The 27,701-nt window shown below is 35.8% G+C and overlaps 1 protein-coding gene across 3 annotated transcripts in view; it reads left to right on the top strand.

Annotated features, from left to right (window-relative positions):
• Nucleotides 1-27,701, top strand: part of CSMD3 (CUB and Sushi multiple domains 3) — a 749,348-nt gene that overhangs the window by 155,486 nt on the left and 566,161 nt on the right. For all 3 annotated transcript variants that reach the window (XM_075024389.1, XM_075024388.1, XM_075024387.1), the window contains exon 4: nucleotides 13,267-13,461. In XM_075024389.1, coding sequence (XP_074880490.1) covers nucleotides 13,267-13,461 — 195 coding nt within the window. The remainder of the gene's footprint in view (nucleotides 1-13,266; nucleotides 13,462-27,701) is intronic.

Genomic DNA, 27,701 nt, shown 5'->3' with positions numbered 1-27,701 from the left:
TGCTAATGTAAGAGAAGGCAGAGCATCACAGGACTTAAATAAGTGAGAGGTTTAAAATGGAATAAACTACTGCAGAAACAGAGAGACATGAAAGTATACTCAAAAGTTTCAGCTTATATAAATACACTAATCTAATACAACTAAGAGTTAATAACTCAATTTTCATTTTTCTTAATATAACAAATAAATATGTAGAGGACAGAAAATATGTCATAGTGAAGACTTGCTTGATATTCCTTGAAACAAGGTAGACACTACAGAAATCACATCAACACTGTAGTCCTGTCTAGGTACTGTCATATATCTGTTAGGAAAATATTTGATTAAGTATAATTGATAAAGAAGAAAAGTTTTTCAGCATTTCCAGATGCTCATATACTAATATGTATTAGTTATCTGAGCCATCATTAACATCCAGAAAGTTCATGGCCAAAATTATCACAACTGAAGGCTGAGTTGAGCATTCAGGGTGCTGAGACCCAAACTAGGAAGTCTGGACATCCATAAATTTCCTTGCCCCCAACTCCCATTTTTTTCCCTTACAGCCTATTATTTACATTAATTAATACAGTAAACATCTGATAACCAAGTCAACGTTAATTACAAAAGTGCTCCAATTGTTATAAACATGTCTGATGAAAACAGACTTTTTCCCTGAATGAAAATACATTGTTGAGAAACAAAGTAAAAAATGGATCTTTCTCCTAATTTTTCTCATTCACCTCTATTTTGCAGGGGGAAAAGGAGGGGAAATCATGAAAATCATCGGTTCATTAGCTCTTTTCACCCCAAAATGAAAAATGAATGCTGAAAATATTTTTTTGTCCATCAATTGACATTTATAACTTTTTTTTCTCCTCAAACATTAAAGTAGAATTCTATATCACATGATTGAACATGTCAGATATAGACCTGAGGATACATTTCAGCATATTCCTCACTATTTCACACTGTGCTAACAGCCTACTTGTATAACGTATATTTCTTTGACACTGTTTAGCTCTTCTAACATACCAATCTGTCACTCTTTAAAGAAGTTTTGCAAGGATTTCTATAAGATATGTGATCTTTCACTGAATTAGCACCACAACGAATGCTTCATAAGCTCTGTCAAACAGTGATTTGTGCGGGACTGCAGCAGGCTATTAAACTTATCTTTTCCTAGAACATTTTTCTTTTTCTCAACAAAAGCAGAGAATATTTAAAGTATTTAAAAGTAGAAGCTGAAGGCATGCTGTTGATGTACTTTCTTCATATAGAAATACCAGCAAGTTCAGAGACATGACTGGCATGGCTGTTTCAGTATTAACCTGTCATGTAGAGATAGCCAGAGAAACAGTGGCCTACACAGATATTTAATAAGAAGTTAATTCAAATCTTGAATTATTTTAATGATAAAACTTTCTCTCCCCTCAAATTATGACCATTTCTACTTATACCAATAACAGATTAGTCAAGAGAGGAATGACCCACTTCAGGTAACCTGAAGGGATGGGGATAAAATTAGCTGTTACTCTGGCTGCTAACGTGATTTGAGGGAAGGCTGACTATATGAGTTCAAGCTTATACTGGTTAAAAAAGGAGACTTTGAAGGAAATTACTTTGCAGGTGCTTTCCATCACCGTATCTATAAAATAAGATTAAATGCCTTTTACTGCTTATTTATCAAACACAATTATTTTGATGCAGGAATTACAAAGGAAACACTTTGATCTCTGCTCCTGCAGGACTCAGACTAGAAATTACAAATAGCCCTTTCTGATTTTAAAACCTCTGAAAAAAAAAAGATACCCACAATAGTCCATAGTCCAGAGGCAATAGTGTACTGAATCATGTGCATTACTGTATTATTTACTTTTTCACTATTAGAAAGAAAAAAATTATAATTAAGCACTTTTCACCAAATCCCACAAAGGATAGCTTATATAAAGCAGTTCCCCCTATGCCAAGTGATACTTGCTTATAGAAGGATGTTGGTACATATTCAGCTTGAAAGCTTTTTCATTTTACAGACATTTTAAATCATTCCTGCATAAGGAAATCATATGTTTAATCAGAAAATACACTACTTTCATTCTTCCATGCTTGAGAATTCTGAAAATGTTTTCCCAAATGTGCCAGGGAAATTGCCTCCAGCATATGGCAAAGCACACAAATTTTGAGGCTCGAGAGATGTTCTCTAAGAAACGCAGAAGCTCATGCAATGAAGGTGATAATAGTATGCTGAATACCAACACTAATGTTAATTCTTGCAAAAGGAAAATGATAGCATAATGCTGAAATAAAATAACAGTCACAGATAACTGCTTCCCAAGTGAAGGACATCTGGGAATTCTTACTAAAACTGAAAAGGAAAGGTGGAGTAGATGGGAAAAGCAGATGTAATGTTTTTGTGTTTGGAGTAGAATGTGCTTTTCCTCCCATGTGGAAAGCTGACTGCTTTGGAAGGTATGATATAGTGGGTGCACAGCTCAGCACTGAGTTATAAACCAAAGTTTTATGGAATATAAGTTATTGAAAGGTTTTGTGCTTGCTCTTGATGAATAGCATGTTGCAGATGTTTATTTATTCACATTACTATCCATTAATTTGATCACACTGTCTTTCCTGGTTAATGAATCATCATGTAAGTAATTTGGATGAGATCAGTAATGTTGTATTATTTCACCTTACGCAGTAGAGTCATTAGGCCATAATGCAATTCAGCACTGTGAAATTATCAGGGTAAGTACCATTAAAAGCAGAATCATGCATATATCCTTGACCCAGTATTTTTAAATGTTCTTGTGTCTGGAAATTTTTAATGAAAAATTCATATTATGCCTGAGATGAGCATTAACCGAAGAGACCTTTTCTAATAAAAAGGACTTTGTTAGGTAGCCATCTGCTTCAGACCTTAAAAGTATGATTGTGTTCAGAAAAATGACTCTGAGAATACCATTTTATTATACAAGATCTGCATTTTTTATGTATTTCTGCGTCATATCATAAACACTGAGAAAAATAAAACAGTTTTACTACTATTAGTTGTACACTTTTAATTATAAAATTTCTCTTGCTTAATCTAGCAGCAGTGTTATTAGCTATATTCTGAATGCGGGATCCTTAAGTACAGTTTGATGTAAAGACAAGGGATTACTCTTCCATCCTGACATGGAGTGGAGATTTTATTTCAGCATTTTGATAAAAATATTTTGATTCACAATAAGACATGTTGTATTTGAGAATGCAATATATTTACTTTACATCTATTTATACATTACCACAAATTTACACTCTTGAGGGTATGAATACATATTAATGAAAGCTATGCAATATAATAAAGCATGGCTAACTGAATAAGCTGTATCATATCCACACATAGTCTGAAAGATGTGCTGGTGCATCATGAAGCATTCATGAAAATACTTTAAAAGGAAGCTTGGATTAAGGATTTCAAATTTCACCTGATGCGTTGAGACTTTGAGACTCATAAAAGGGTAAAGAGTTTGTGTTTTCTAAAGAAGATGTTTTGTTGAAAGGATATGATTAGAACATTCAGAAAAGTAATTACAGCAATCTAGTCTTGACAAAACAAAGGCACTGCCTAACCACTACATATCCTACCTATTGAGCAGTAGTCTCAACCTGCCAGTTGAGATTCAGTATGAAATATAAAAAAGACCTCTGAAGAGTTTGGTAATGTCTTCCTGACATCCCAGAAGGCTGATTATGACCCTTTGCCATCAAATACAGTAAGGACATTATTTCTATAAAGAAATGGTGGTCCTGCAAAACCAATTGTGATACAGATTTTGGAGGGAATAATTATTGAAACTTCTAAAGGAAAATTCTAAACCATAACACTTTCTAAATGAAAACTAAATTAAAGAATTAAGGCCCACCTTTCTTTTGTCAAAATGGCTAAAACAAACATTTAGGAAATAGGTACAGGGATATAGCTCTAACTTTGTAAACATGTTTTCTGTAAACAAGGTTGTTAAGGAGTCCTTCATACCAGCAATAATGGTGGAAACCAGGCTGAAATATCACTGTAAGAGACAGTGTGTCCTTGGAGAAAAAGAAGCAGGTAGTCAATGAAGTGATCCAATTGCATCAAACATTTGTACACCTAACAGGGCATTAGAGTGTCTCCCAATAGTAATTCTGTATATAAACATATATATACCAACACATACATATACCAAGCATATGTAATATATATATAAAAATTGGAATTTTATGTTACCACTGATACACATGGAAGGAAATGTTAGTTACTCTGCCAGGTCATACAACAACTCTGAATGTTCCAGGTGCCATCTAGTGCCTAGTCCTCATGTGTCAAAGTCCCTTTCATGAGGAGAAAACTGATTTTTTTTGTGCCCTTTTATGTCACTATCTAATGATATGTCCATGACACATCCCATATCCACATCTTATACTTTAAATTCCAGTTCTAAACCCTGACTGATCTACTGTAGCACAAATAATTTATTTTTATTTTTTTTTTAAAAAAAACAAGTTGAGAAGTTCAACACACCAGAGGTTCTCTGCCTTTAATGTTAAGACTCAATTTGTGAAGAAGGCCTGTGGTGGGGAAACCTTGGCTAATAAGTCAGCTGTGAGGCATGGTTGATTAGCCATGGACATGTGTATGTATCCTCAGACTATATACTGGTCAGTTCAGATGACCTTTGCCAACAGGAAGAGATGTTGCATACTTTCTTTTTAAGACTAGCCAGTCTCTAGTTTATAATAATTTAAACCATAAATCTTTCAGATTAGCCTCTATGACAGTTTAAGAGTCAATTCACTAATTAACAATGCCTATCCGTGCTCAAGTGTCAACTCTTACATTTCTTCTTAAGTCTCCTTAATAAGTCCCAGTACTTTTCCACAAAAGGTGTTTTATTTCATTCTGTTCTCTGCTTTCAGTATTCCTATCATTTTGATTATAAAAACTCTGCATCTTCCTAATATTTGTGTTACGTCTTGCAAAATGGAACCCTAATCTCAGTAGGAATCTAGATATGGCAGTACATCAAATATATAAAATTAATGAAATTTATTTTACTTATATATCTATTCTTGTCTGTGAAATTTGTGTGGAGACACTGTCTATATGATGCCACACAACTTGTTTGTGCTATGACATCCTCCTTCAGTGGGTAAACTGTCTTTTCCTAAATTAGTTTAGCTTTTTATATCTTTGGTTACTGTAAATTCTCCAGATAAGGACAGCCAGTGAGGAACAATGCAACATTTATAAAATACCTAGCATAAGGCAAAATAAGATGAGGCACTGAGGCAACAGTGGAATGAAAATAAATAATACTATAAGATATGTCTTACCATAACTATTAAGAAATGGAAGATGAAATTCTTTTGTATAACTTTAAAAGGCATAGTAAGAAATACATATTGCAGAAGGAATAGCTATATGGTGCAGGTTTTAGGACTATTTTTTATTTTAGATTGTCCTGGGCTCTGAAATAATCTTTGGTCTGTAATTACAACAGACTCTTCCCAGCTCCCTACAGAACAGAGCTATGCCAAAAAAGTGCTCGGAATCACTCCAGTCTAAATGTAACAATCCTGTTATGACTCATATATAGACATACCTATACAGCAATTGGATGGTAGGCAGGGTACATCTGTCTGGGTTTCATCCACCTGGGAAGCTGAACAACCACCACATGTGGCAGATACAGTACCTCAGGCTTTGGACTATACTGGTAGGGTGGAATACTTTCAGAACAGTATGGCTGGAGCAATCTCTGCAACACTAGCAACTCTACGCCCATTCCAAAACTTCATGTAGTCTCCAGTGGTCTTTCTCAATCCACGCACTATGTGAATTTACCTTCCAGCCACATATGGGGTTTAACTGGTGTCCTCAGCAGCTGTACAGGAATTTACTGCAGATAAAACTTTAATCAAAGTCAAGTGGAATTTGGTAAAGGCAAATAAAGGTGTCTGGTGCTGTTAACTGTACAGCTCTCCTAGCTAACTATTTGGTCTTTACCTGTTTGTCATTCCCTTCAGGTAACACTTTAGAAGTGTGTCTGATGGGGAAATGTCAGATTTAACCATATCTATCGAAGCTTTCTGTTGATTTCACTTGGTGCTGTATTATACTGTCATATGGTAAAATCAGTGACTGTCATTGTCTTGTTGCATGGTCTTTCAGCTCTCTAGTGCTGTTCTGTGTCTTCTGCTGATTTAAACAGATATTCCAAAAAGTGTATTGCATGTGAAGGGAATGTATTGCAAACCCTGGACCATTTCTTGTATTACATTTGTCATGCTCACTGTATCAATGTTACTACAGTACTACAATTATCACTTGTTTCCTTCACTATCCTGGAGGGTTTTTTGCTGTACTTCTTGTTGCTGTTGGTCTCTTGCTTGTAGAATTATATTAATGCAGTTCTAATTTACTTAATGCTGAAATGGGTTTGTTCCTATAAAAATAACATATGACTTTAATGCTATAAATAGAAACATTCTTGTGAACTTGCAAAGAAGGCAAATGCAGTGATTGTTTCAATGTACTTAGAACCAAAATCAAGCTCAGTATAAAAATCTACATTTAAAGTTCCCTCAGGACACAGTTTTAAAAGACTGATACTAATCAGTGGCTTTACTTCAGATAATCAAGTTCCTCTGTCATTTTTTTGGCATGAAAATAATTTCAAAGGGAAGAAAAAAGCAAAATGATGTAATTTATTAAAAAATAGGTAAGAAACTATGCAATGTAATTAGCTGTATTATCTTTAGTGAACAGTAGAGACCCTCAGTGAGGTTACTATTACAAAGATACTTCTCTATCAAGAAAGAGCAATTAAGAACAGGAGAAGAAAAAACATGTTTTACCTTGTTTTCCTTTAGAGAAAAAAAAATTAAATCTTTCTCACACTTCCTCTTGCCTACCTATTTATAGATAGATACCAGAATATGACAGTCTCTTTTGATTGACCCACATAAAATGCAGAAAGCAAAAGAAAAACTTCAGAGAAGTTTTGGTTGTTAGACAAACTATTACTGCTGTAAACAAATGTGAATTTCAGAATAGTGACTATTCATTCTGCACTTGTATCTTGAGGTGAGAGGTCTGCTGGAATCACAGAATAACCACTTTTATTGTTGAATAACTACAAAGGAAAGACCTGGACTTTGGGGGAGGTGATTTTTTTCATTTAATCTCTGTTTTATTAAACCTGTATTACTCATGGTAGATCTTTCAAAGCATTCATTTATAATGTCTGTTTCGTTGCTCTCTGAACCATACATATTTATGCAGTGAAATTGCCACTTAGGTATTAAGTTTTTCATTTTTTTCCTTCACTGCACTGATACTGCCTCCTCCAAATTTTTCTTGTGGTTTCCCTGACTCTGTAAACTCATGTGGGACAGGTACATATATGTGTATTTCAGAATGCATGTACAAAGACAATGGTATTTCTATATTCATCAGTTAATTCTTCTAGTCCCTTTTGGATCTAAACCTAGACCATGCTTACTCATATATTAAGAGCAATGTGAATGAGGACAGAACAGAAAAGAAAGTATGCAAAATATATGTTATGAGAAAAAAGGAAAATATTATGAGGTAGAAACTATGCATCTAAGCTACTTTTTTAGTTTATAAAACCTTTGGAAAACTATGTGCAACTAAAATAAACCATTACAAGATTTGATGTAGGTGAATTGTGGACAACTGAATGTCAGGGTACTTAATATTGTTAAAAATGTATCATCTTTCCTAATATTTGGGACTCTTGGAATGTATAGCACTTTATTATATCCACACACATACTACATGAAGCACTTCTGAAGTTAGTCTTGAGTCTTCAATACCAAAGCATTCTTGCTTGTCAGTAAGATAAACTACATATGTGTTGCTTTTCCAAGGGTTATCTGTGTACAGCCGTGTTCTAGTATTTCCAGTTACACTAAGTCCTGTCCCAAAAGGCAACTGGAGTGGTCCCTAGGGTGGTGTATTCCCTGGACCATACTCAGGTTTGTCTGGCAGAGGACTTACTTACTTGTGTAGACACAAATGAACAAGCAGTCTAGGACCAGTGCCATGCAGTAATACAGGAAAATATCCAAACTGACAGTGTAGGGATACCAGGAGTATTCAATTTCAAAAGTAATGAATGAAACAAATATTAGCCTCTTGGGATATTTCAAAGGTTTTCAGTGAGTGAGTACTCATGAAGATATACATTTTATATTGACTGCGTTTCTCACTTTAGGTTGTGAAAAATGGGATCATAGTGATCTGTAATAGCTGTGAACAAAAACTGTAACAAAGATATGGATCAGCCCTTTAAAAAAAGACAGAATTCTTTATGTTCTTACATTTCTAATATAAGATTTAGTGTGTGAAGAACATTAATTTTCAGCAGAGAAAATACAAATAGTTTCCACTGAGCTGAATGCAACGTAATGATACCAAAAATGCATTTTTTACTGGAATATTTGCAAATAATTATTCTGAGTATTTGGACATCAAATTATAAATTTCATGCTTAAACAGTTTAGGGAGGACAGGTGCTACTTTTGATTTTATAAATAACATAAAAGAAAAAACTCCTGACTTAAAATCTGAATAAAAAGAAAGTAAATTTTAAATTTCCATATCTGGTTAAGATTTGTTTCTCCTTGAGTGAATGCTGAGAAGGAGAGGCTCAACTTCTGGCAGCCTTGTTTTTGAAACTATTGTCACAAAGAAATTATATTTAACATGATTTAATTTGTATAGTTTATTAATTACTCTGTATAAGTAAGTGGCTAAATTTCTGCTAATTAAACTCTTTAAAGAGGTGTGTCCATTCCTGCTAAGCAGAACTCTCTGAGGTATATTTTACCTACAGTCTTTCAACAGAATTTCCATTGACATTAATAGTAATTAATGAAATAAAAACTTAATGAAATGCATTGAAGGGTATTTTGATCTCAGTGTTTTATCAACATGTAAAAAAAAATAGAGGACAAATAAGTTCATATGTACCTTGCTTACAGGTGCAATATTGATTTTAAAAAGCATTTTGGGTTTGCACAAACAAACAATGCACATGATTTCAGAGATAACTGACAATTAAATGTAGGACAAAGAAAATTCTTACTTGGAGAGAGATTGAAACAATTGGGACAGCTTGCTTGAAAAAGGAGATGAGTAACAGTACACAATAAAAATGTAAAAAAGTAGGATAGTGTAAAAAATTCAATTATTTCAAAGTACATGAACAAGGAGAATTTCAACCAAATTACAATGTGGCAAATTTAAAATTAAATACTTTTCCATGCTTCATATCATTACTGAATATCAGAATGTCACTAAAGTCAAGAATCTGTGCAGAGCTGAATAAAAATTACAATCTAGTTTGGCAATTCCTGTGTTCCCTGATAGATGACAATCTCAAGGTAACAATCTGTAGCTTTAAATGGCAAGGAGTTGGTATTAGAGTGTCACATTCAGTTTGAAAATAAATGCTACCTATCAAAGGAGACTAATGCAGTTACTTGGTGAATTACAAACACACCCACCCCCCAAAATAATGCACTTGTATATGTTCAAAATGAAAATACTCACAGAAAAAAACTAATGTATTTTAAACTGTACAATTTATTTTCTATTTTATTATCTGGAATCAGGAACAAAATGACTTGAAGGGTTAGAAGTAGCAACATGCTCACTAACTTCTTCCATAATATTAAAAAGTTAAAGAAAAATGCCAAGTATTCTTTTTAGACAAGTTATATAGTATTGAAACTGGAAAATCAGTTTCGTTTTAGAAGGAGGTTGATTTTTAATTAGTGCTTTAAAATATAATATAATTTCATAAGAATATATTGCCTTCTGTGGGTAATTCTTGATGAGACAGCAGTAAGAGTAAAGTAAGCAGTTTTAGGCAGTGACTGTTAAAGGCATCACTAATCTTTATATTCTTCATTTCAAGGGACAAAGAATCTTTTTGTGACCTTTTTACAAAGCACTAAGAAATACAGGCCTCTGAAAGATTTCATCTTCTTGGAGAAGCTGCAAATAAAAACACTGTGTACAGACAGAGTTTTCAAGTTAATATAATATGATTCGTTAAGATAACCAAAATCCACAGGATGATATTCTTACCTCTATTTTGACATGCTATGATGATAAATAATAACTGGAGTGGCATTGAAAACCTTTAAAGGATTTAAGAGAAATCCCTTTGAACAAATATGCAGGAGTCAACTGCAGTGTTGCCTTCTTTGTAAAGCTTGCAAGCAGATTTGAGAACAGGGGAGTTTTGCTGGAGGACAGAACACTTAGCTTGATAAAGCAGTAGTAAGATTATCAACTGTTTAGGTGAGCTTTGAAGTGACCAAGATGAGACAGGCTATCTTTTTACTTCTGTGTTGTGTCCTTGTGCAAGGCAATGAAAGTCAAATCCAGATTCACAGAGTTTATTATGTAAGAGAAAGAAAGAAATAGCAGCAACATCAGCAACTAATCTGCATATTTAACATATTCACATCAAAACATGATTGGTACAGCAATCTTGCAGATGAACACATTGTTAGCATATATTTCATATAAAGCATATATATGTATAGACGTGTATAGCAAATATATGACTATACTGGATTCTTCCTTTTAATAACTGTTACATAGTTTTATTTGAAGGCTGGTATCAGAAATCTAATAATATATCCTAGTTCTTGGCATGGAAGTTTGACAATGTAGCCTATCTCATGAGCCATACTGCTTGCTGAGGCGATCAGCACTGGTGCAGGCGCATTCCGCAGTGGAGCAGGGGTTCATGGCATACAGGAGAGGTTTCCTGAGGCGGAGAAAGCCCAGGAGAGCGCAGAGACCTGCCAGGAGCCGGCAGCTCTCCTGAGGGTGAGCGGCTGATGAGGCATGGGCAGGGCCAGGAGTAACGGCAGCCACACCCCACTCCCACCAAGGGCAGCGCTGTGACCAGAGTGGGTGAACAGGGCGTGGCACATCAGCCAGGGTGTGGCGCCACAGTTTGCGCGGCCGTTGGTGCCCGGGAGGGCACTGCTTCGAAGGAGGGGCATTCCACTGGCCAAGTGGAGAGGCTTGAAGCCCACAAAGACTTGTGGTCAATGGTTCAATGTCCAAGTGGAGAGCAGTGACAAGTTGCATTCCTCAGGGGTCAGTATTGGGACTGGTGCTGTTTAACATCTTTGTCAAGAGATATGGGCAGTGGGATTGTGTGCACCCTCAGCAAGTTTGCTGATGACACCACGCTGTGTGGTGTGGTCGACACGCTGGAGGGAAGGGATGCCATCCAGAGGGACCTTGACAAGCTTGAGGGGTGGGGTCGTGTGAACCTCATGAAGTTCAACAAGGCCAAGTGCAAGGTCCTGCACATGTGTTGGGGCATTCCACGTACAAATATAGGCTGGGCAATGAGTGGATTGAGAGCAGCCCTGTGGAGAAGGACTTGGGGGTATTAGAGGATGAAAAACAAAATATGATCCAGCAATGTGCACTTGTAGCTCAAAAAGCCAACCATATCCTGGGCTGCATCAAAAGAAGTGTAACCAGCAGGTCAAGGGAAATGATTCTCCCCCTCTAGTCCACTCTCATGACACCCCACCTGGAGTACTGTGTTCAGGTCTGGGGCCTTCAACATAAGAGAGACATGGACTTGCTTGCATTGGTCCAGAGGAGGGCCACAAAGATGATCAGGGGGCTGGAGCACCTCCCCTGTCAGGGTAGGCTGGGAGAGTTGAGGTTTTTTGGCCTGGAGAAGAGAAGGCTCCAGGGAAACCTTATAGTGGCCTTTCGCTACTTAAAGTGGGCCTATAGGAAAGATTGGGAAGAACTCTTTAACTGGGATTGTAGTAATAGGACAAGGGGTAATGGTTTTCAATTGAAAGAGGGTAGACTGAGACTAGATGTAAGGAAGAAGTTCTTCACTGTGAGGGTGGTGAGGCACTGGAACAGGTTGCCCAGAAACGTTGTGGATGACCCATCCCTGGAAGTGTTCGAGGCCAGGTTGGATGGCGCTTTGAGCAACCTGATCTAGTGGAAGGTGTCCCTGCCCATGGCAGGGGGGTTGGAACTAGGTGATCTTTACGGTCCCTTCCAACCCAACACATTCTATGATTCTATTCTATGATATTTAAATATGTTAATATATGTGTGTGTGTGCCTGTGTACACATACTCATGAGCACATCGGGGATGCAAAAGAATAATTTAGTTATATGGAACTCAGAAAAAGAAATTAAGACAATACATATATACCCTTCTGTTCTTCCATCTTGTTTCCTTACGTTGTAGATTAGGGAAATTTGCTATGAAACGAAGTACAGGTTTACCTGATTTGTCTGTTCCCTGTTAACACTAGGCTGGTAAGTATACTTGGTACAAGCTTTAAATAGCTCAGGATGAGATTATGAAACCTCTTTTGCTCATATTTGTACAAAATCTATCTTTCTATGTCCATTAAGTAAAGGACTTTAGCAGTAAATGATGGGAAATGTTGTAATCGAGCTATTTATGATGCTGAAACATCAGTCAAAAGTTGAGTGTGGGTACCACCTAGTAAAAATGAACTCTAATTAATGTCCTCAGAGATCAAACTAACAGCAGAGCTGTGACTAATTTTGCATTCTTAGTGGTTTAAAGCTCTGCATTAGAGTAGAAGTCACCCAGATCTATGGTATTCCATATGTTTAAATTAACCAATCTTTTGCTCAGAAATCTATTACCCACAATATCTCATCACTTTTGACTCATTATCTAAAATCTGTTAAATCATTCAACAGCTTCCTGATCATGCTTAAGCTTATGTTTGTTAAAACTTTCTCCTAGTGTTCTGTCTTGAGTAGTTTTATTTATTCTTCCAAATCTGACGGATTCGAATCTGATGTTCTTTCATGTCTGTATTAGTTTTGTTTATTGTTTTGCATTTGTATAACTTGAGTCAGAAATATATCAAGTTCCTTTGTTTCCTCTTCCTATGTAGTAAGTTCTTTGTTATCAATTAAGAAAAATATATTAATATATCTACAGCTGGAGCTTAAGGAAAACCTCTTGCTCATTTTCCTATAATATTCTACCTTTGGATATGTGGGTACATAAGCAGACACTTAATAGACTGTCAGTAATGTCTTTTCAGTGTTAAGAGTTGTATAACATCCATGAAAACACATTATCTGCCTAAAGTTGCTATAATTTGTGTGTTCTATATTCTTCAGCAAAATGCAGTATTGATTTATAAAAACACTATAAGTAATAAAAATATGTCTTCTCCAGAATTACAGAGTAGTTCCTGTGGCAATCCAGGAGTTCCACCAAAGGGTATCTTGTACGGTACAAGATTTGATGTTGGTGACAAAATCCGATACAGCTGTGTAACTGGATATATTTTGGATGGCCACCCTCAGCTTACTTGCATAGCAAACTCTGTGAATACAGCATCATGGGACTTCCCTGTTCCTATCTGTAGAGGTAAGAAAAATGCTACAGTAACGTTCTCGAATATATCCATTATATTTATTAGAATGAACAACTTTAAATCACTATTTTAATTATTAACTTTGAGACTGTGATTAAAGAAAGAAAAACCTTTTTGAATATTTTGATCTGTTGCTCACATATATGATGTATTTCAACATATGCACCTACTAATTTTTAAGTCAATACCCTATTAAAATGATATTTCTCATTTATTTAAAAATGTATGTAATGAAATAAGAACTAGAAACCTAGTAATAAGTAGGACATAAGTGTGTGTGTTCAACACGTTTACAACCATGGGAATGTAATTTTGGGATCCATTAATACTTCTGACTTTTTGTCATGTAGTATCTTGGATACTGAGCAAACAGAAGTTTGAAACTACCAAAACAATTGAGTTAGAGGGACTTCCCCTCATTCTCAGTCAGATTTGATATCTTAAGATTTCTATATAGCATATCCCTTGTATTCTAACAAATACTGCAGGTTAAATCCTTTTCCCTTGCTCACATTAGAAATACAGCAGTAGTTGGGAATCCTGTTTTATGCGTAAATCTTATTTTCTGAGAGTATTAGAGAGAAATAATGTTTGCAGAGTAATGGAAGGAGCTAAGCTGGTAAAATGGAGAAATTATCACTGCTATACACAACCAAATGCAATAAAGATAGTATTTTGATGAAACACTGTTATGTCAGGCAAGCTTGAAATCCTTTACTGGATTCACATGTTAACTTTACAAAATGTAACATTTATATTTGTCTAAAAAATGTGATGCAGTCTTGCAGGGCCTACAAAAACATTCCAACTGAAATTAACATTCTGATAAATTTCTGATTAAAAAAAATAAAATCAAAATTCAGTTGGGTTAAAACCTAGTTAACCAGTACCAAAAAAAAGTAGTTATATATGGGAAATGTGTGTCACTGAAAATACCATTCTATTGTTTCCTATTCTTAGCTTAGAGTTATTTAATATGTTTATCCATGATCTTGAAGAAAATACAAAGTTATTACTGATAATATTATTTCCTAGTAAAATTACTTACAACTCCTGAATCTTCCCCTCCTACTTCCCAGAAAAAATGCTAGCTAATAATGAAGAAGTTACACAATCAAGGCACAAACCCAGATTTTGTTTGTGGAGATGATCATAAAAAAGATTTGATGAGAATATGTTAACTTGCACAAAACTTACGTTTGTAACAAAGTAGAAGGCTAATGGACTACACTGTAGACCATTGTTCAAATTCTTGATCTGCCAATTTTGAAAGGAATTGGCATAAAAAATTGTACTCTTAAATGAGGAAGATGAGAGACTTGAACCTGATGCTTCCACTTGCCAGTCAGTCATCACAGTCAGTATTACACATGCTTTCTTTTGATACATTTTTCAGTAGAACTTCAGATAGATTTTGTTTTTATTCCAAGGGGATGTGAAAATACACAGTGTAAATTTGAACTGGAATGATAAGCTCCCAAAGTAGTCTTATGGTTAAACATAACTCTATTGTGTAAGTAGAAGACTATCACATAAGAATATAAAAACCATATTTCTTTTTATTCATGATTAGAGAGGTCATTATCTGAATAGTGTCAGTCTCTAGGGCAAATAGTTGACAAATTGGAAAGGATTCAGAAAAAGAGGAAACAAGCTCTGTTAGATTTCAAAATTGTTATTTTGTCTAGAGACTGAAGGAACTCAAACTTTTCAGTGCATGTGAAAGAGGATGAAGAGGTGACTTGATTTACTGCAGAAACTCATGCAGAAGGAAAACATTTTTTGGAGAAGACAGTTCTCTAATCAATAGCAGTGAAGAATCTAAGGGGTAAAAGCTTGGCAAATAAAAAATAAAAAAAACCCAAGGTACACATTTTAATAGTGGTGATTACAAATTACTGAAACATAACCTAGGAATGTGACAGATTCTTGATTTAAGATTTAACATCAGGCATAATGGCTTAAAGGCTTAATGCACCAAATTAGCGTTAAGGTATTTTTTGTCGATGTTCAATAAAAAATTTAACTAATTATTTTCAACAGTTCCTTCTATACATCTATGTCTGATATCAGAAACATCTAACTTTACATTTAATACAGAGACCTTTGTGGTTCAATTCTAACGAATTTGTCCTCATTTTGTCTAATGCAATTATCCAACACAGAATTCTGCAGAAGGTCGCTAAAGGTGATTATCCACTAATGAGCTTCTTATCTCTTTCTCTATGTTTGCCATGGAGACTCTCTTTGATTAAACACTCACCTTTAAAGAGTTCCTCTGATAAATGTTTTATTGTTCCCTACCTATGGTCATTATATCTAAAACAGAGAATCCTGAGAAAACAAGTGAAGTGGTGTATAATTTTGAGAGTATATGTGTAAGAATTAATTTTTCTCAACACTAAACAACTTGACTACTGTTTTTTTGGTAGATGGCTAGGTCTCTTCCAGACGTGCATATACAAGTTGTCCATTTTAATATAATTGGTTGGATTCCGGAAACATGTGTGATGTCCTAGGAAATGTCATTGTCTGATTTGTTGGAAAAAAACCCCAAGAATAGCACAAAAGTATGCTTTATTCAATATTAATTTGGGTGGTTTTGTTTGTTTGTTTTTACCTATAGGAAACAAATTGAACAAAGCTCTGAACTTACAACATGCTTAGATGTCAGCAGAGTTAAGCTCATACATATCTTTAGAACATCTGTGTGTAAATGTCATTGTCATCTGCCTCTTGTAACTCAGAACAAGTAAATTTGGGGAGTAATTTTTTTTTTTTTTGAACATTCCTTTTACATGGCCTTCACTTTGAATGAAGAGATCAGGAGGATGTCATGCTTGTGTTTTAGCAATGTAGTTCTTACAGATTGATGTCTCAATGAGGGGAATCTCACTGGAATCAACAGTGCTTTGTACTGCCACAAGCATCCATACGTGAGATCATATTGCATCCTTATGGTTTAAATTTGGTGCATAACACTAATATTTGTATTTTTTTAAGTTACACATTTTGGGGCCAAATTTTTTTCATGAAGAAAAGAGTTATTCCTCAAATGGCTTCCTTTTGCTTTACTAGTTTCCATAGGATTGTATTGCAAAATCAGGGCATATACCTAACAATTGCTTTATTTCATATCCTGTTTGTCAGGGAACATAGTTTGAATAAACAAAGTTTTTCACCTGTCATTTACATGTTGTGACATTCATTAAAATACTGTAATTTTTATTAGATTTACTAGAAGTGCAAAAATACCTTAATTAAAAGAAAACTAAATTGGATTTATTGTGTTGTGGTCAATTATACTGTGCACAACCCATGAGTAATTTTTAAATAAAGTCTTCTTCCCTGACAAATTAATTTTGATAAGGTTGTTTTCAACAGTGAAACATGACAGCAGCTTTATCATATCACCTATTCCTGAGATAACATTGCAGCTTGCAGTTTCTCCATAATGCAGCAAGCTAGAATAATTTACTGAGGCTAATAAATAAGGTTACATTTATACATAATATTGTCATTCTATAAAGGTTATAATAATTAGACACTTTCGTAATCAAGGAAGTATTCTAACTTATATTTTTGAAGCTTTTCCTATTCCAGGGTAAAATAGATATTGTAAGATACTTAATTCTAAAACTGGGGATTTTTTTTAGAATTCAGAAATTTCAAAACTAGAATATAGTTTTATTTGTATTCCTAGAAGTTCTAATAATATATTTTCACCATTTCCTGTACATATAGCTACAAAATATTGGTCACTATAAACCTTCTGTTCTTATTTTTAACAAGAGGCTTTGTTTTTCCACTTGTTTGAATTGACATGCATTTTGGTCAAACAAGTGCACAACCCACTGACTGTAGGTATTTTTTTTACATGGACAAAACGCATTTCTGCTTTTGTGGCTATTTATCTGGGAGGATATTGAGTTATTTTTCCATATTTTGTCATGACAGGTAAAAGACTAAAGCGGTTGTTACTAAATTCCAAGTCTGGGAATTCTGTAATTCCCCTGCAACATATATTTATGTATATATAAAGAGATGCTTATTTCTACCTATCTGTATAGACGTATACTTAATTTCTTCTTCTTCAGTGGATTTATTCCAAATAAACTGGATCAAGATATTTATAAGCTCATATTTTAAAAAGTGATCTAACTGGTGTCAAATTTGAATATTAGAATATTCAGCTCAGTGTTGAAGTATTTTGCTATTTCCTGTGTGCAGAACCCACCAGAGAGGAAAACTGGTTAATTGCAAGTCATTGGTATAATTCTGTGACTACATAGACACATGACTATACAGTATTTCAAATACCTGCTGTAAATTTTGAAATAAAAGTATACCTAAGAGTCTTGTAGGCCCTCCAGTACACTTTCTTGAAGGGCTATATCTGTTTATATAAGGCCTATAATAGTATGGAATTTCAAAAAAAAAAAAGGAAAAAAAAAGAAACTTCATATAACTACCAAGAAGTATTCATATAACAATGTAAATATTTCACAGACTGATTTGGTTGCAGGTAGGTAAATGATTTTATGACAGTGTGGCAAATAGAACCTAGTAATATAAGCAGTAAATAAGCTGACTCTGCCTTTGTGTCTTTGTTGTAAGCAGGGCTTTGTAGGCTGTGGAGAGAACAAAGCAGGAGATAAAGTCAAAGTACTGCACTTGATGCCATGCAGTGCATTAACTAGTGGATCTGACAATATACACAGAGGAAAGTGAAGTGCACTAACTTAAAAGCAGGAATAAATTACATCTCATGGGGAATGAGCATTTTTTTGTCTGAAGCCAGTTCTTATATACAAGCAGTTGTTGCTGCTTATTCTTGGGAAAAGCCCCAGTATAGCTGTGTGAGACTGGATTAAAAACATCTTGGATTATTTAAAAAAAGTTAAAAAGAAAACCAACAAAAACATTTTGTAGAATGATATATTTGTGTATAAGACAAGAAGATGACATGACACTAAGGAATGAACAATTTTTCAGATTGCTACACAGGTCCTTTTTGGGACAATATAAATCAGTGGCTTAGAATGGCCAACACTCTTATGGTTGGTATATTAAAAAATGTAAATGGTCTACAAATAGCAGTGATGCTCACCTAAAATTAGAGAAGTTAATTAAAATTTGGGGAGGGTGGGGAGAAATTATGGAAAAGGTCTACCAATTTATTGAAAGAGTAGTATACTATATATGTGTGTTTTCAAGTAGAATGCTGTGTGCTTTCAACCAGGGTCCAGAAGCTCTGCAAAATAATACACTGAATGACTTTTTTTATGAAGAAAGTTACATTACCTTTTGTTGCCTTGAATTTTTGCAATAAAAGAACTTTGAGTGGTCTAGTTATCTTTAAAATGTGTAATTTTTAGAATCAAACTTTTGCCTCTATGAAAAACATTGAAATTGCTCTCTAGTATACCCTACCATACTTGTATTATCCCATTGTATTAGTGTTATTGTCAGGATAGTATCTGGTTATCATTATCAGTCAGGGACATTTCACATAAATACAGTCTACTTATGTGAACAAATATATCTGAGCCTGAAGAATAGGAAATCCCCACATGAATTTTAACCTGTGATCAGATCCATGGATTTCTTATTATTCAAAGTAGTGGTGAAGCTTACTGAATTATTTGAAGCTACTCTAAATCATTACTGATGTGTTGTGAACTAGGAAATTGGTACAGAAATGTAGATGTTTATTATATTAGAATTATCATATATTCCTAACACTAATGCTAAAATTTACTAGTTTTACTGTGCTAATAATAACAATATTAGCCTTACTAATATATATGGTGTCTGTTAAATTGAACTCACTGAAAATATACAAGCAATAATAATGATCTAACATAGTACGCATTCCTTAACCAAACAATATTATTTGTGAGAGTTCTGATTGGTTTTAATACATTAGATTCATGTCCAAAAGCTGTGTTTGTTCATTTATGATAATGATGGCCACATAACTAAGTTTTTATGATGGGTGGAGAACTGGAAGTACCTGTTATGCTCACCTGTGAAAACTTAGTGTGTAATGATGTGCTACTGTAGTAGTGATGATACTTTAAAAAAAAAAATCATTACTAATTTTCAGAAAGCAAACTTCATATGGAAACTTTTTAATACAAAGAATTTAATTTTATTAGTTTTTTTTAAATCAGGATTTAAATGTTCACAAGGTGATTAAGAGATATACAGAAGATTGGGATATAGTTAACAGATTAGGAAGCAATCCAAAACATCTTAAAATGTTTTCCTTGTCCTTTCATTAGAAATGTATATATCTAGGTCAGAATATTCATCAGAATATCAGAATCACTCTTTCATTTGGTTTACATAGTTTGCCTTTGCACATCCTCATGGGGTTTCAGGAATTCCTATCAGTAGTGAGGAAAGCTGTCCTAAGACCCATTGGAAATTTACATTAGCAGTGTGCAAACCCTCAACTGGTGTGATATAGTCCAGAATAAAAAGGTATTTGGAACAAAGTAAGTAGCATTCACCAGTGCAGTAACCGTCTTAATTTGAAAAAACAGGCCTCTTAAATTACATCTCCAAGCAGTATATAGAGGACTGGGGAAAGCAACAGAACTGAACCGTTTCTAAATAAATTAAATTATGTTTAGAAGAAGAAAGAGAGTGTATGTAATTATTCCAGAAATAGAATGTTTGCAGGCAGTTGTAGTCACACAAAAGTAAGGAAAAGACAGACATAACAATGCATTATCTTGCTACTTTTCATGGAAAAAGTACCAATAAGATCAAATTTAATAACAGAAGATTGTTATAACAACTGATACAGACAATGAAGATGAAAAAAGAAAGACCAGATTTTAAATTCAAGAAATCTAACCCAGTACTGAACAAAATAAAACTTCTTGAATATGAAAATGTTCGAGCCCACAGTTGTGTTCAAGGCTGCGAATTAGGACTTCTTACAACAAGTGGGGGTAGTTAATGAAAAGCTTGAAACACTGTTTTTATCTCCTGTTTTCTTAAGAGTTTTCTTTAGCAAGGACAAAGGACATAAAAGTAAATGATGCATTGACCATATTCACATATACTATTGAAATTATGTTGCAAAATTGTCACTGAGGACAACATAAAAGTGAGAATTATACCTGTAATTGAAAGGGGGAAAGATTACTCTGAAGGATCAAGATGAGTGAATGGGAAGGAGAAACTTGGAAAAGTAAAATACTGGTTTAGGATGGTAACTGACAATTTGAAAAGTTTGTTTTGGTAATATGTACAGTGCAGTCATCAAAACACAATACTAGAGGTGTTAATTCCAGCAAAGCCCCAGTCTTTCACATGTGATTTAAAACTAATTTCTAATCAAGTTTTTTTGTTAGAAACCCCTAAAGACAATTTTAAGAGGAGAGGTGTTAAATGTATATAACTCTAGCTCGATTCCAGTTTGGGCTAGTAAATTCTGCTTATGCTAGGTAATTGTTTCCTTATAACATCTTAGATTTCTCTTAGGTTCATTTTTTATGTGGTATTCCTGGATTAATCCTTTCTAGTGATAAATTAGCATAAGTAATATTTGTAAAATAATCTGAGATACTTTGAAAGTAATTACTGGTAAATTCCAGGTTCATTAACTCACTTTACTAAAATGCTTAATCCAAAAAGCTTTTGCTGCCATAGGCTTTTAAATAGACTAGTATATTTTCCTCAGATTATTGAAATTATGGCTTGATAAAAATTTCTGTATCTCTCACTTTCTGCCTAAAATGAGAATTTACCTGTGTGTAAATGGAAATTGTGAAAATATTATTCAGTATTTAAGTAACACTTTACAAACCCTGATTTATAACTCAGTCGTAATTAAGTCTGGAAGGCAGAAGTCATAACAAATTATTTTCCTGAGAAGTCTTTAAAGCCCTTCAGATATTACTCCAAGAGAACAACTGATTGCCAGTCGTGTTTTTTGCAGGCAAAAGATTTCATTGCTAAAATTCTAGCATGACATTTTAGCATTCTTCAAGACTGCATCTTTATTAACCGAAAGAATGATTATTGATTTGCCTATGGAACATGAATCTTGCTCTTCAGCATTAATTAATCTTCTTGTTCTCAGCATTGGCAGGAATATTGCTGGTTTATTCAAATACTAAGACAGCATTGTCTCTGTCCTGTCAGATGGATTTCAGATTGGTAGACTGTTTTTAAAGAGAAAATATTTAAAATTGTCCACTGATGAAGGAGTCTGAAGATGGTTCAGTTGTGTTACAAAAATAAATTTAGAATTTCACAAAATTTAGTCATCTTTTTATTCAGCTCTGCAAATTCAGTTAAAAACAATCTATAAATACAATGCTATAAATTGTGTTGACACTGGAAGGGCATTTAAATGTAATAGAAGCTGTAGCAGAGTTTTATTACATGTGTATGAAAGATTCCATCATATTTAAGGTGGCCAAGAAAGGCCCAGCAGCACAGACTTAATCTCTTATAGAACTGACTGTAATGAACATATAGGTAAGAGGTCTGCCTTGTTAACTCATTTATCTTGTATGATGGCCTTCTGAGTTTTGTTCGGGATGAAACCTTTGATAGTAGATCTGTACAAATTTAGCACATAGCATTTCTTTTACATTTCAGTCAGTTAGTGGAACTGACCTTATTTCACCAGAACAGAGAGTTTATGAGCCAAAGTTCTCTTTGCTGCTCTACATTGTTGTCGTGACCCGGGCTGGACAGACCAGGGAGTCATGTTGAATTTGGAATTCGCTCAGGCTAAATTACAGTGAAACGACACCAAAGGATCAGTTAAACATTTTATTCATGACAGAAGCAAAATGAACTTGGGAGGCATAACAGGAGGTGATGGGGTCTCTCACAACAGGAATTGGCATCAAACTACCTTAGTAAATGGTGTAACCCTTGATAACCATATACAACAATTCAGGGGATAAGGAAAGCACTCCCGTTGAGTCACGAGGTTCAGAGCAGACCTCCTTGCTTTCTAGACTCCTTCTCAGAGAAGAGCCTAGGGGAGGCTGGATCCACTCCTAGTCCCAGACTTGGTCAATGGCTTTATGTCTTAAAGGAATGAGGTCTAGGGGTTATGGAAAAGGAAAAAGAAAGAAGAGAACAAGACAGAGAGAGAAAAGGGGAGAAAGATTTCACTGGTCCTGGGTCCAGCGTTGGTCCAGTCAACCAAGGGGTCCAATTCTGATGGGCTTGCACACCTGGGGCTTCAGTTTGTGCCCTTTTATCATCCCTGCCCATCCTTCAGGCAGGCACTCGACCTCATAAGGCTAATTAGGTGTAACCTTTGGGAAATGGGTCGGTGGGCTTAGGGGTTCTTTGGGGAGTAACTTCCCCTTCCCTGCAGATGTGACCATTGTTTGATCTTTGTACCAGAACAGCTTATCAGAACAGTGTATCAGAACAGGGAGTTGCACACCCTCTGGCACGCCCTCCCAACCCTGTTGCTGATGTCTGTGCTGATGGTTGCTCAGTGGCTGCTTTTCACCTTGGTTCCTTGCTGGGCAGGGTTCCTTGTTATGCAGAGTTTGTCTTTAAGCAGAACTTGCCTCACCACAATGTTTGAGACATCAACTCTTTCAGTCTCTCACAATCATAAAGTTGATTTTGGGTTCTCCTAAGACTGTCTGGGAGGGTGTAAAAAAACTTTAACTGTGAGAATTTAGGATCACTAGTTGCTTCATCAGTTTAATCTTCCTAATCCCAATACTTTTAACACTGGATGGTATTTTACACTTCAAAGAAACTTCCCGCTGTACAGTTTTCGTTGATTCTTTCCATGTCAGAGTTCCATCCTGTCTTTCATTTTGAATGTTTGATGTTATGTCCCAACATTATATATTTTGCCTATTGTCTATTACTTTTTTTCCCATACCATTGTAAGTATGTATATTTGTGGTGGGTTGACCCTGGCTGGACGCCAGGTGCCCACCAAAGCCGGTCTATCACTCCCTCCCTCAGCTGGACAGGGGTGAGAAAATATAACAAAGGACTTGTGGGTCAAGATAAGGACAAGGAGAGATCACTCACCAATTACCATCACAGGCAAAACAGACTTGACTTGGGAAAATTAACTTACTACCAATCAAATCAAAGTAGGGCAATAAGAAATAAAACCAAATCTGAAAACAACTTCCCCCCACCCCTCCCTTCTTCCCTGGCACAGCTTCACTCCTGGATTCTCTACCTAACCCCCTCAGCGGCCTAGGGGGATGGGGAATGGGGTTTACAGTCAGTTCATCACACGTTGTCTCTGCTGCTTCATCCTCTTCAGGTGCAGGAGTCATGACACTCTTCCCCTGCTCCGGTGTGGAGTCCCTCCCATGGGAGACAGTCCTCCACAAACTTCTCCAACGTGGGTCCCTTCCATGGGGTGCAGTTCTTCACGAACTGCTCCAGCATGGGTCCCCCACAGGGTCACAAGTCCTGCCAGAAAACCTGCTCCAGCATGGGCTCCTCTCTCCATGGGTCCACAGGTCCTGCCAGGAGCCTGCTCCAGCGCGGGCTTCCCACAGGGTCACAGCCTCCTTTGGGCACCCACCTGCTCCGGCGTGGGGTCATCCCCGGGCTGCAGGTAGAGATCTGCTCCACCGTGGACCTCCCTGGGCTGCAGGGGGACAGCCTGCCTCACCAGGGTCTTCCCCACAGACTGCAGGGGAATCATCTGCTCCGGCACCTGGAGCATCTCCTCCCCCTCCTTCTGCACTGACCTGGGGGTCTGCAGGGTTGTTTCACATGTTCTCACTCCTCTCCCCAGCTGCAGTTTCTGTGCTGCAGCAACTTTTTTTCACCCTTCTTATGTATCTTATCCCAGAGGCACTACCACCATGGCTGATGGGCTTGGCCTTGGCCAGCAGCAGGTCTGTCTTGGAGCCAGCTGGCATTGGCTTTGTCGGACATAGGGGAAGCTTCTAGCAACTTCTCACAGAAGCCACCCCTGTAACCCCTCCCCCCCCACTACCAAAACCTTGCCACATAAACCCAGTACAATATTTTAAATTTTTGTATCTATGTCTTAGAACTTTTTGAAACTCTTTAAAGTATCATGAAAAAAAAAAAGTCTTTGTTTTTGAGACCTGCTAGTTCCCAGATTTCTCTTCTTGAGTAAACCATGAGGTAAAAAGAAACCTTGTTCAATATCAATGCTTCATACAAAGTAATCAAGTTGAAAAGAAAAGAACTTTAAACTAGGAGCCATAGGAAACAGACGTTTTGACCCACATTTAAGTCAGGTAGCAGTGGACAGGGGTCAAAAGCAAAGGGTGCAGAGTGATAGGAATATGGGAGACTTCACAAATGATAAAGCAGGATGAAGGGACATCTGCCTCAAGTGAGCTTGGGATACAAGCAGGAGGAACTGCAGCTCCACGTGTAGTCACGGAACAGGGGTGCTGTTGGAGTAACTGAGACATGGTGGAACAGCTCACGTGGCTGGAGTGCGGTAAAGGATGGGTACAAACTCCTCAGGAGAGACAGGCAGAGAAGATGATATGGTGGCATCTGTGTGCAGCAGCAGCTGGGATGTATGGATCTGCTGTTGGGGATGCAGAATGGGCTGGTTGAGAGCTTATGGATCAGGATCAGAGAACAATAGAACAATTGGAGAACTCGCATTGGAAGTCTGTTACACACCACTGGATAAGGGTGAGAAAATGTGTGAAGAGTTCTTTAAACAGCTGAAGGAAGTCTCTATTTCACAGACTGTAGTTCTCATAGGACTTTATCCTTCCTGATATATGTTTAAAAGGCAATATAGTAGGATGCAAACAGTAAAGATTTCAGAAGATCTTAAAGAATTTATACCTACCTTTCACAGGAAGATTTATTCCCAGTAGGTATTTGTCCAGATAGTCCTTTAAAAACCTTCCCATTTTCCAAAGGCAGTGGTTTCCCATATTTTATTTTTAATATTATTAGAAATGGTTTTTATTTTTTATTCCACTTTTTTTTTTTTTTGCTAAAATTTAAGCATGCTATCTTTTTCCTGTATATAGCTTTTTACCTGTGCACATCAGAAACCAATGATCTTCTTCTTTGCAACTTCATTTTACTTGTTTAGTTTTGGTCTTCCCTTCCATAACTACAATAATCCTAATGCACTCTTCCTTCACAAGTCATGCTTTTCAGACCACTAGTAATTTTTGTTCATTCCCTCTAGATTGTTTTTAATTTATCCATGCTTTCTTTTGAAATGTTGGGCCCCAATTAGCAAAGAATGGATAAGAATTTTTGTAATTCATTGATCACAGTTCATAGTTACAGAATGCTCTATTCTGCTCTCTGAGATGCTGGTGTGTCCAGTTATTCACCTAGTTAGTCTATGAGGGTTATTTTAATTCTTGTTCCACTTTTAAAATAATATTTTTGGTTTTAAATACCATTTTTAACAAAGAATGTTATCTTTTTGTATTGCCCATGGAATGAAGCACTTGTGGTAAGGCACAAATAAAAGGTCTCCAGGAGCTGTAGACAAATCTGGCTAAAGTCCCAGAATAATACTGTGTTTATTTACTGCAATCTACAAATCTCCAGGCTGGCCAAAAATACAGTGCCAGATTCCAGTTTTCTAACTACATGAAGTAAAAACCAAAGTGCATGCACTTTTGGGAATAATGTTGTGGTTTAACTCTTCATTTACTCCTATTTCATTTAATACAAATACTGAAAAAGAAATATTTGGAGATTCAGTCCTCCTGCGTCTTTGGGCATCAAGTGAAACCACTGAGGCACTGACTACTTCATGTCAAACTGAAAGTATAATGAAAATTACATTCTATGTATTTGTCCATCTGAGCAGGATTAGAAAAAGCAGAGACTTATGAATAATGATAAATGATCATAACTTCACAAACAAACTATTTTGGGAATTTTCCTCTCATTGGGGATGAAAGTTCAAAAGGCTTCTGTCACTTATTCAAGCCATGTGGACATCATCCATACACCAAGAATTTTATAAAGTGTTCATTTTCTATCATTACAGAGAACACGAAAGACTGAGGTAAAATTTTATAATCATTAACAAACACTAGCACCCCAGGAACCTGGGAAAATCAAATTAAGTTGTCTGATACTCACTGAGCTAAGGTTTATCACTCATAAATGATACAGCAAATGGATTAAGAGTACTGCGATTAAGAGTACTGCTTCACTGAAAGGAGAAAGCAAAAGAATGAACAGCAGAATAATCACTAACTGGCTGCTCCAGATGCTCAAAAAGTACAATAATGACAGTTCTTCTCTCTTCTCATCCCCTGATGATGCAACTGCTAGGATAGTTGGGTCTTTTCATGTAACATGCAGTTATGCATCACTCATAGTACAGGATTAATAATTCCAGGGTGCTGTCATCTTCCTTGTTTAATTGCCTAGCTTCATTTAAGACACAGCTAAGTCAGCAAAGTCACTTGTCAACTGTTTGCTCTTTCTAGCTGTTCCAAGCAGCCAGGCTTGCTGTAGTTATTCTGGTATCTCCAGATGCATGGTTACTCCATTATTCACTTTTGCTGGTCACTGTAGATCTTCAAGTAAGCTTGAATTGTGTAAGAAAATTGAGTATATATAACAGCTATATGTGTGTACTTAGAAAAATCGCTATTATTTAAAAAGACCTCTTAAAAGGGACTCTGATCCATCACCTTGCAAATTTATGACTTGCTTTCTGAGTCTGTAACCTCTTGCCTTAAATTAAGGTCAGCCACTGCATGCCTCACACTCAGGCATAGTTTGGTGGCTGTTTTGGGTACTATTTTTCATGTTATTACTGGTGTAACATTTTCTTTATTACAGTCTTGTTTTGTTTTGTTTTGTTTTAAATAGAAATATACTCAACTATGATAAAAAAAAAATAATAATTCAACATATGGTAGACCTGTTCATCGTCCCTTTCACTTATCCATCCTTCTTTCTGTCAAACATATCAATAGAGCAAGATCCTCCCCTTTTGATCCTATTTCATCTGGAGCTGCCTGGAAGAGTGGCTGAATATTTCAGTCATGTATAGTTCACATAATTTTTTAATTTTTTTTTACAGTAAGCTGTGTTTCATTTCACTTGCAAATGGCCTTATGATCATCACATGAAAGATATTATAAGTTACATATTTGTGAAATATGTGGGACACTACCTCGTTACTATCATTGTGTTCTTTTTATTTCTGTAGGTATCAATTAAAAGGCATTTCCTTCTCTGTGCTAAGGATAATTCTCCTAAATTAAAACCA

The sequence above is a fragment of the Buteo buteo genome, chromosome 3 (genome assembly GCF_964188355.1).
Source record: "Buteo buteo chromosome 3, bButBut1.hap1.1, whole genome shotgun sequence".
Taxonomy (NCBI): domain Eukaryota; kingdom Metazoa; phylum Chordata; class Aves; order Accipitriformes; family Accipitridae; genus Buteo; species Buteo buteo.
Note: the sequence above shows the minus strand (reverse complement) of the source record. Positions and strands in the feature narration are given on the sequence as shown.